This window comes from Callithrix jacchus, chromosome 13, assembly GCF_049354715.1.
Source record: "Callithrix jacchus isolate 240 chromosome 13, calJac240_pri, whole genome shotgun sequence".
Lineage (NCBI taxonomy): Eukaryota > Metazoa > Chordata > Mammalia > Primates > Cebidae > Callithrix > Callithrix jacchus.
Genome location: NC_133514.1, coordinates 74314542 through 74325856, shown reverse-complemented (window position 1 = coordinate 74325856; position 11315 = coordinate 74314542). Strand labels below are relative to the sequence as shown.

The following is an 11315-nucleotide window of genomic DNA, read 5'->3' as shown; positions in this document are numbered from 1 at the left end:
GCACTGGCTCTGTCTTCTGCCTTCTATCATGGGATTACCCTCATCAGATGCCCATGCCATACTCTTGAACTTTGCAGTGTCCTGAACCATGAGCCAAACTAACTGGTGTGTGTGTGTGTTTTAAATAAAATACCAAGGTATTTCTTGATGGCAACAGAAAACAGATTAAGAGTTCTTACTGAATAATCTGATGGCAGAAAATTAGAAGAAATAAATCTTGTTTTTATTTAATTTTAAGCCAGAGTCAATTTTAAGTAAGTCAATAATTTGTAATAATGAATTATTTTTTCCCTATATGGTACCTATATTTTATTTTTAGGAAACCTTTGTGTGCAAATACAAAATATGGGAGAAATATTAATGTAATAGATTTGAAAACAAATGATTTAGGGTTAGCTTTTACACAAGATTTTCTATTATCTTTGAGAACGCTAGATAATGGGAAAAGAGCATGCAGAAGGTAGGCTAAAAGAATTAGGATCAGAACATCAATTTTGCAGAACTGTGGAGTATTCTGGATTTGCTTGAATTTAGCAGTGCCTGGAATCTCTTCATCCAACAAATATATGCCATTTTTTTTCAGTAACACCAATTTAATTTTGCTTTTCTATATTTTCCTAGTTCGGTGGAGAATATCATATTATAGAAAGAGGTAATGATAACTTCATTAGCTGAAAAATGTCTTTCTAATTTGTAGGGTCAGAGAATTTATCTTTGAATCATTTAAGCTATATGACTATCTATCTATTTGCCTGTATATCTATCTATCTACATATATACTTAGATGATTATGCTTAAACATGGACAGAATTACACTTGGCTTCACACATAGACATCTAAGTCGTTTTTCTATTTCTATATTCCCATTCTTTTCTCCCAAAGTGCTAGATGTGAAAATATTCCATTAAAGTGAATGTATTTTCTGATTAAGAAATCAAATTCCAATGCAGTCACAAAATATGTTTACTAGTGGGTATACCACTAGCAATAAAATATTACAAGATATCTTGTAGGTTTTTTCTCATGGGTCATTCATTTTCCAAATCTTCCTAGCATCTAATTCTAATGAAGCAGTTACATTATTATTTGTCTCTACATAAAGAAGCAATTGTTCCCATTTTCAAATAAGCTGAAGAAAATCTCATTCCTCCCTTCTCAGCAACCTGGGTTCTGGGCTCTACCTTAACATTTGAAAATATGTATCTTCCTCTCCTAACTTCCATCACTGCCATTGAGTGCAATTGATGTCACTGAGCTCACTAAGTTGGGATAGGAATAATGATGCTAAAGCTCTTATTAGAATAATCATTAGGGTTTAAAAACACCTACATTTGATAGCCTTATTGTACCATTAGGCTAGGATATCCTATATGTAATGTACAAGTAATTATGGTGCATAGAGTGATTTTAGAGACTTGGTCTGAAAGATGGTAGTTGTCCTTGAAAAGTTATAAGGGTAAAAAGCAATGGCTTCATGTATAACAAAAGGAAAGCCAGAAGAAAGATTATATGCTAGCTACTTCTTTATTCTCTTACTTTCATGAAGTCTTCACACTCTGATAAGTTCCTTGTGACATCTAGAGGACCAACCACAGTGAATAGTCGATAACAGGAAGTACACACAATGCCTTTAAGAAGTTACTGCTTTAAACTGGAATGCCAGCTCTCTGGCAGAACTACAATGCTCTACGGGACCGACAACACCTAAATGCTTAGATGGGAGATAACTTCTGATAAGTGTGATTACACATGCTTAGGTCCTCCGATTTGCCAATGGCAGTCGAGGAGACATCACTTCCTTGCATGGCGTTTGTGCACAATTTATGTTTGTACCCAGGGGCAAGACAGGTTAATAAGGCCAAGAAGGAGGGGAGGCTGTGGGAGTGGGTAATAACTGGGGAGGACTTCACAGCATCAACCTGGGGGAAAGGGAGGAGAGCTGAGGATGAAGGGTGTTCCCTCCTGCTTTTGTCTATGTGTTAAGTGGTAAGATAAATTTTGAAAGCTGCTGTGAGGAGGAGTTACTGACTGGGTTTTGGGGTGTTTTGTACCCCACCCTCCTCACTTATGGAAAAACCTCTTTGCATTTAGAGGTAATTGAACTGGAAGGAAGGAGACTGGCCAGGGAATAGGGGGAAAGCAATTCTCCTGTTGCTCCTCCTCCTATCACTTACCTCCTGACTCTCTTCCAAACCAAGCTCAGCTGCATCAAAGTGGCGGCAGAATATCCTGCCGAAGTGCCAGCGTCTGCTTAGCTGCCCTGTGCATCCCAGGCTGCCTTGTTATCTGGCCATTGTCCCTGGCCATTGGGACTGCTTCTGATGGCTGTGGCCTCCGCTGCCCCAGGGAGCATCTTCTGTAAGCAGCTCCTTTTCTCTCTCCTGGTGAGTAACAACCAAAGGATTAGGGAATTCAAGCACGTTACTACCTGCTTCCTCTCTGCAATTTGAGCTTGAGAGAGACTAGCAGTGGGGATGCGAGGCAGAGAAGAGAGATTGGGGAAAACAAAAACAGATCTGAGGAAGATTCAGGGAAGAGTTGACAAACTTGGGATCCCGGGTGAAAAGTGTTTCTCTTACTTCTCAAGCACGCACTGCCAGGGTGTTAAAATTTTTCAAGGGAATCCCTCTTCCATCCTGCTGTGGTGTTTTTCTAAGGAGTAGAGAAATGAATTCATTCCTTAGGCACTTGGCTCAGAAGGTTCTGAGGTTTACTTTTGCTACCAGTGATTACATAAACTCATGTTATTTAACATGCTGAGTTCTACTGAGCTACAAAAAAGGAGAAAGGATTCTGGTGAACATGGAAATTATCCAGGACTTTTCGAATTTTACCCATGAAGCAGTTTTAAGCAAAGAATAGTTTAAGAAAAATAACAAAAATGTGACAGTCATTGAAAATATCCTTAACTTGGCTTGCACTTGGGTTTTTAATAGCTTTGTAACTGTGTATAAGGTGCTATTTCTTTTTTGGTGGTGTGGGAAGAGAGGGGGCTTATTTCACACATCCATCCATCATTTCTGAGCTGTGAATTTCCTTTTTGCTCATTTTAGCAAAATATTTTAGTTTCAAATTATATTTTTAGAAATGGCACATATGGGGACAAACATTTCCTCCATGTAAATAATATACAATGTAGAATTGTTGGTCACCTTCTCATTCTGGAGCTGCTTGAGGAGAAGAAAACTCAGATACCATCTTGAGTTAGTACAAATTTGGTAAAATGTGGTAAAAATTTTCCGAAGGATTCTACCCACATTTCTTTTGCTTCTGATCCCTGTACTGATATCTCTTGGATAATTCATTTCCTGTTCGTTTATTTCTGATCCTGAAACTGACTAAAAGGGTGTCACTAAGACACTTAGTAATTGATTTAACCTGAAGACTGGAATAGTATTTAATGAATAAAAATCTTCAGAGGCTCTGCCTGCAGAGGGAGGACTATCAGCGTGGACTCCTAGGACAGGAAGAAAAAAAGATGGCTGTGGCACCAGAAGTGTGGATATAACCTATGAGAATGTCTCATACATTTATATATCTGCATGTACACCTGCATATACATATACAGTCATATGCTGCATAATGATGCTTCAGTCAGTGATAGACTACATATGTAACTGGTCCCATAGATTATACTGGAGCTGCCCTGTATAGGTGGACCATTTTTTACCTTTTATATTATATTTTGATATTCTTTTTCTATATCTAAAAATGTTTAGTTACACAAATACTTATAATTGCCTACATTACTCGGTAGAGGAACATGCTGTATAGGTTTGTAGCTTAAGAACAACAGGCTATACTATATACTACACACCTAGGCTGTACCATGATGTATACCATGGGGTAAACATATATATACCACGGTGTATACCATGTAGGTATAGCCTAGGTGTGTAGTAGACTATATATTCTAAGTGTGTGTAAATATACTCTATGATGTCTACAAAATGATGAAATCACCTAACGTTGCATTTCTTAGAATGTAAGCAATATGTGACTGTGTGTATATTTACATATATACATGCACATACATATACAGGTATATGTGTATATGTATGTGTATGTGTGTATATGTATGTACACATGTATATTCTAATTACAAAATGTTCTTTCAACATTACATATTTAGACCACTACTAATAGTATGGTCTATGCTCAGAAAGTTATTTGAGTATAATTTAGTGTGTTCCTTGGCATTAGGGATGAACATATTTAAAAAATTAAGTATATATGAATGTCTCATGTTTTAAAAAGTAGTTTTTAAATTAGAACGAAATAAAATGTGGTCTTTTAAATTCTAGATTTCTGATTAACAGAGATTAATAAAATTACAAACTATTTAATTAGACTGCTACAATCTATCTGATAGACTTGATTTAAGCTGGAAAAAAAGTGCATATCCTTAATATGGATGTTAATCCATTCTCTTTCCTCCTCACAAATAATGGGTTCCATCATTCTAGAAATATATCTTCAGAGAAAAGCTGCTCATAAAATTGACCTGCACGTTGCTGGGAAATCTACCTCTACTCTATCTTCTTTTTAAATAATAAAAAAGCAGTAATTTGGATAATGAGAAACAAATGGAAAATGCCAAGAAAAGGAAACAAAATATGTTGTGAACTTGTAGACATATTTGAAATGATAGCTTTTCTTTTGTTTTTCAGATAGTATCTTTGTCTTTGAACTGCCTAGCTTTTAAAAACAATAGCTGGGTCTTGAATTTCATTAAAAATCTTTGCCTATTTGAAAGATATTCTTCATATTTTGACCTATATTTGTTTTTAGACTAGTCATGTGATCTGAAATCATTTAGACTTTGAAGTTTCGGCCAAGTCTGTCTGAAAATTGATTTGAGAACAGTAATTTTAGTGGGGGTGGCATTTTCTTGTGAGGTTAAAAAAGTCTTAACTATTTGCTAGACTCCATCAACAAACAATACCTTCAAACAGTAAAAATAATGATTGGAGAATTAGTACAGGTACATAATTATGCATTTTAGAGTTAAGTATGTTCTTCATGCTAAAAATCAGGCAGGCATTTATGAATGGTCTTAGAGATGTATAACTTACACATAAAGTCAATGGTTTGTGAAATATTTTCTTGCATTGATACAAGTTAGGTTCTAAGAACTACTATTCTCTTAATTTTTTCATTGATACTAAATGACAGTGTTATCCCTAAAGCTATTCTCTTTGCTGGTTCCTTTTAAAGTGAATATTAAAAATTTAAAAAATTAAATAATTAATTTGTTTCCAAAATTGGCAATATTTTTATTAATAAGAAAAAGCTGTAACATAAAAATTTGTGATCAAATGTAATTCCTGATATCTTTTCTCTTTTTGAGGTTTTAATATTACTTTGCGATGCTTGTCAGAAAATTTCTCTTCGAGTTCCTTCTCATCTTCAGGCTGAAACACTTGTAGGCAAAGGTGAGAAACTCTACTAACAATTTCATAGTTGTAACTTGCCACATTTAGCTTCAGGCTGCCCTTGTGAAGTTTGGGATAAAAGCCATGTAGTAGCTACTTGATGTTAAAATTGTATGTACAATAAATGATAGGCTACTTATTTTTTGGTAGTGGTTAGAAATAATTAAAATACCAAAGTTAGTTGTATACTTCTCTTGCCAAAAAAATTAGCAAACATTAGAAGACTAAATTACCTTGGATTACATTAAACAAAGCAAGGCACCAAAACCAGGAGCATATTCTAATTTATATAAACTAATCTGCTGCCAAAATTTCAAAGCCAAGATTCTTTAATTGATTAATCATGAAATGGATGTCTCAAAATGTAAATACCTCCAATAAATTTGTACTCAAGCCTGATTACAAGTACCCACCAAGAATAAATGTGACATATTTCACAGAATAGCCTGTGAAAATCAAAGTTTTGGTGGGTCTTGGTACCGTAGGCATCTCTGAAGCATAAGTTGGTTGTTCTTGAGTTCAAAGGCAACATTTTTTCATCAAGGTTTTTCACTGGCTTTGAGTTCACATGTAAAAAATTACAAACTGGCCGGGTGTGGAGGCTCATGCCTGTAATCTCAGCACTTTGGGAGGCCGAGGCAGGTGGATCACAAGGTCAAGAAATTGAGACCATCCTGGTCAACATGGTGAAACCCTGTCTCTACTAAAAATACAAAAAAAACAAAAAAAAAATTAGCTGGGCATGGTGCTGCGTGCCTGTAATCCCAGCTACTCAGGAGGCCGAGGCAGGAGAATTGCCTGAACCCGGGAGGCAGAGGTTGTGGTGAGCCGAGATCACGCCATTGCACTCCAGCCTGGGTAACAAGAGTGAAACTTCGTCTCAAAAAAAAAAAAAAATTACAAACTGAATAGAGAAATGGAATCCTTTCTAAGCCAGCTGCTGTTTTTCTCAGTGTTTTAATGTTTTAAATTATTAAATACACAATGTATTAAGTATGAATCTGTAAAGGAAGTAATTTGTAATGACCACAATGCATTAGGCTTACTAAACCTCAAAAGATATTATAGAAAGATTATTTGCAATATTACTAGGAAATATTACTTAAGAATAGACTAGTTTTCTTCTCACTTATATATTTATTTTTTTGAGATAACGTCTTGCTCTGTTGTCCAGGCTGGAATACAGTGATGCTATCTCTGCTCACTGCAACCTCCACCTCCCACGTTCAAGCAATTCTCCTGACTCAGCCTCCCAAGTAGCTGGGATTACAGGTGCCCGCCACCATGCTCAGCTAATTTTTGTATTTTTAGTAGAGACGGAGTTTCACCATGTTGGCCAGGCTGGTCTTGAACTCCTGACCTCAGGTGATCCACCTGCCTCAGACTCCCAAAGTGCTGGGAATACAGGCATGAGCCACCTGTATTTAGTAGAGATGGAGTTTCACCATGTTGGCCAGGATGGTCTAGAATGCCTGACCCTGTGACCCACCTCCCTCAGCCTCTCAAAGTGCTGAAATTACAGGTGTGAGTCACCTAGTTTTCTTATTTTTGGCAAGGTAGTTTCAACTATCAAACTATTTCAAAAAGTTCAAATCTACTGACATCATACAGTTATACCACTTATTACATAAAAAATTAAGTTTGTATACAGAGATATAAATTTACACACACACACAAGATGATTAAGAGTTCAAAGAAAAGAGAATAAAACCAGTGACACTAAGAAAATATTTTACTTCTTGAATTAATGCATGGCGAAAGTAGTGGAAAATATAACTCCATTAATTTAACTATTCAATCTTCATGGCCCCCACACTTTGCTGAGCACATTCCAAATGTAACCTCCCATTTTCTGCTTCTCATGCACTAATTCATGGTTGTCATTCCTGTAAAACTTGATCTACTCCTTTTTCATCTGACAAATTGCTGTGACATTTCTTCCCTGCAGTGAATCTGGAGGAGTGTCTCAAGTCAGCCAGCCTAATCCTGTCCAGTGACCCTACCTTCAGAATTCTAGAAGATGGCTCCATTTACACAACACATGACCTCATTTTGTCTTCTGAAAGGAAAAGTTTTTCCATTTTCCTTTCAGACCGTCAGAGACAGGAACAAAAAACAATAGAAGTTGTACTGTCAGCAAGAGAAAACAAGGTATAAGGCAAGGGCAGAAGCAACCTTGCACAGTAATCTGCTTATGAGCGTCCTTCATGTTATATACTCCTTTCACACTAAAATCTGTGCTACTGAATGAGAAATGTGTCTTTTCCACTTATAATTAATGTAAATAAAAACTAGACTTTTAAAGAGTGGCAGAACTATTTACAAACTTGTATAAAGATAAATGACTCTGTAGACAGGGAACAAAGTAAGAATATCAAAGTTTTCTGATAGTAATTTCAGGTTTGGCAATAAGAACAAACCAACCTGAGGAGCAAGGGCAAGACAGGGGCGGGTCTAAAACTCAGCGGAATGTGATTCAGGCTGGAGATGTGGGCTCCACCCTGTGCGGCTCTCTTCCCACTGATTGCAGGTGTGAGTCTCTCTTTAAAGAGGAGAAGAGATTGTCTAAAGCTTACTCCCATCTTACTCAAAAATTCTATGAGGGAGCCCCTCTCTTCAGAGAGTGGAGGTGTGGCCAGTCCACAGGATGGGTTTGAACGTTTGACTCTAGGCTCATTTTCTTGCAGTGAGTGGTAGAGCTCAGTTCAGAAAGCAGGAAGGAAAAAGTTGCTGGAATTCCCATCCCATTTTCAGCAAACTCAACCTAATGAATTTCATCTTATAAAATCATTTGTTAATAACTGATTCCATTTATGAGCAGATTTCCTAACTAAATTCCATTTAATTACAAGAACTCCTCTTAATACGCTTAAGGCTTACAAAGTGTTATTATATATCCACATTGTAGAGTCCCCACATTGTATAAAATCAAGTATACTTGAGCAAATGCTGACCTGTGTCTTTATAGAGATGTATAAATGATTGTACTGTAGCAAGGGTTTTAAAGATTTTGGTTGTACCACTCCTAGTGGAATAAAGTGATTCTTAAATATTTCTTAATTATCTACTTTGGGGGGGTCCATACCTTCTCAAAGTGACATCTTTCCAAATGCTCTATACAGTTCCTGGTGGTTAACTGAGTAAATAGAGAAAGAGGGAGAACAGGGGAACATAACACAGTCTGCGGTGTGTGTGCCTGTTATCAATAGAAATGCCTTGGCGACTATCCATGATACTCTAATGTATAATCCTTACATCTGCTTGTTGATGTACGTGTCAAAAATCACAGTTCCAAAAATGATAAGCAATACTACATTCCTTTGTTTCTTGTCAAATGTAGGCTCCTAAGAAGAGACATGCCAAAGACACAGCCCTCAAGCGCAGCAAGAGACGATGGGGTCCTATTCCATGTTCATTGATGGAGAACTCATTGGGTCCATTTCCACAACACATTCAGCAGGTGCATTTCACCTTATTTAATTTTACATACGTCAGAGTTTTTCATTGTTAAACTTTTCATTTGAATTGCACAGCATACGGAATCAGAGCTTTAAACTAATGGTACAAATCATGATCATCCATTCACCAGAACTAGGATGCCATAGAAGTGACCTAGTATATCTTATTACTTTCTTACAAATATATTTAGAAATTTGGAAAGAAGTTTTGTATTTGGAGTTTCTGATCTCTTAAGTCTACATCTAAATTCACCCAAATATTATGCTAGACTTGTTAACACCAATGTACAGAAGGCACACCTACATGTTTTGCATAGTTCCACTCTTGCTTAAACTAACACTTGTTTTTTATAAATATGGCCTGTATTTCTGTTACTAAGTAAGCCTCACTACCACATAGCTGGAATGCAAACAGAACAGTTTTGAAATTTTGGAGTGCAGTGGCACTAACTCGGCTGACTGCAACCTTCACCTCCTGAAATCAAGCAATCCTCTTGCTCACCCTCCCAAGTAGCTGGGATTACAGGCACCCACCACCATGGCTAATTTTTGCATTTTTGGTAGAGATGTTGGCCAGACTGGTCTTGAACTCCTGACCTCAGGTGATTTGCCCTCCTAGGCCTCCCAAAGTGTTGGGATTACAAGCGTGAGCCACTGCGCCCAGCTAAAATTTTGTAATTTTTGAGGAATTAATTGTGGAAGAAAAGTTGCATTGCTTCTAGTTTTATTAATCACATAATATTTATTTCCAAAGAATTTAAAATCACTGAAACTGTTACTGTTATTTACATAAAGATAAGAATAAGTAAATAAGAATTGAAAAGGTGTATTACTCTACAAATTTCGTAGATATACAAATGACAAAAACCTTGAGATCAAATAAGTGACAGAATTTGTGACTTTGCACAATGCAAAATGCAAACAAAAATTTGGAAACATGGGAGATAATGGACACGTAAGCAGAAGAAAGAAAGAATAGGAGAGTAGGAAAGAGGGCTAGTGATAAAAAATGAACCATCACAAGAGGTTAGGTTGAAAATATTTATCGTGACATATTTGTTCTATTCCTGAATTATTACTGCAGATCCAATCTGACACTGCACAGAATTACACCATCTTTTATTCCATAAGTGGACCAGGCGTGGACAAAGAACCCTACAACTTGTTTTACATAGAGAGAGACACTGGGGATATCTTTTGTACAAGAAGCATTGACCGTGAGCAATATCAACAGTTTGCGGTAGGATTATTAAAATATTTCTTCAGAATTATGTCTTTATTACTCGCTTAGTAATATTTTCAATTATGCTTGTTTACATATTATAATAAATTATTTGATTTAATATTTAAGATATTAATATGCATATAACTTTAAATTTCTGTTTATCATTGATGAGGAAAAACAGTAGATATAATAAGAGAAGTAGAGCGGGAGAAGGTATAGAAAACGTAATGATAGAATTTTAAAGGACTTATTTTGGTCTGTAATCCCAGAGAAATGACAAAGAGTTTCATTGAGTTTAAAGTTATCTATAATAAAATAGCTCAATTATTCTCAAGCCTGGCTGTACATTATAAGTCACACGAGAACTTGAGAAAAAATACTGATGCTTGGACGCATGCCCAGATATTCTGATTTAATTGGTCTGGGATGGGACCCAGTCATCCAAGGTGATCTTAAATGTGTAAGTGTTGGATCCACTTAGCCCCTTACATAGCTGTGTGTGTGTGTGTGTGTGTGTGTGTGTGTGTGTGTGTGTGTGTTTTATTCTTTTCTCTCACTATTCTTCAGCATTGGGATCCCTTAGTACCATTTTACTTTGTTGGTAACCCAGAACAAATTTACCGATTCATTTGATTCTATCTTATTCTACCCAAAGTCAAGACAATTCTCATTCTTCTGATAATTAAATCATTTTGTTTCTGTTAATTTTATGTAATTCTTTGGTGTTCTCATGTTTCATCTGATGAAACATGAAATTTATAGTAGGCTTTTGGAATGGTGGTGAATAAAATTAATTAAACACTTATTGTCTTGAATTGTAAAAGACTATAATAAAGTTCTTTGCTAAAGGAGCATATATAACAAACTTATCTCATACCTGTGCAGTTCAGAGAGTAATATCGTAGCAGACATCTGGAGAATGAGTAGTAGCTGGTGGCCACCTCAAGGCAGCTATGAAAGAAGTTAACAATTGTGGGGAGGGGGAGTGGTAGATGCATGTTCCAAGCAGATTCATCAGCAATGGAAATATTTACTTGTTAAAAAGAAATCAACAACAACAAACCCTGGCTGGAGTGTAGTTTGAAGCTAAGGAAGAATGTGAAATATGAAGCTAGGGATGTAAATAAAAACCAGAGAGGGAAAGACTTTAGAATTCATCCTAAAGAGATTAGATTCTATTCTAAGGATATTCTCCAA

The 11315-nt window shown here is 36.3% G+C and overlaps 1 protein-coding gene across 2 annotated transcripts in view; it reads left to right on the top strand.

The window, feature by feature from the left end:
- The first annotated feature begins 2203 nt into the window (after nucleotides 1-2203).
- Nucleotides 2204-11315, top strand: part of DSC1 (desmocollin 1) — a 30263-nt gene continuing 21151 nt past the window's right edge. For both annotated transcript variants that reach the window (XM_035270795.3, XM_003734632.6), the window contains exons 1-5: nucleotides 2204-2384; nucleotides 5351-5435; nucleotides 7384-7586; nucleotides 8776-8895; nucleotides 9978-10133. In XM_035270795.3, the coding sequence (XP_035126686.3) occupies nucleotides 2322-2384; nucleotides 5351-5435; nucleotides 7384-7586; nucleotides 8776-8895; nucleotides 9978-10133 (627 nt within the window). In that variant the 5' untranslated portion in view covers nucleotides 2204-2321. The remainder of the gene's footprint in view (nucleotides 2385-5350; nucleotides 5436-7383; nucleotides 7587-8775; nucleotides 8896-9977; nucleotides 10134-11315) is intronic.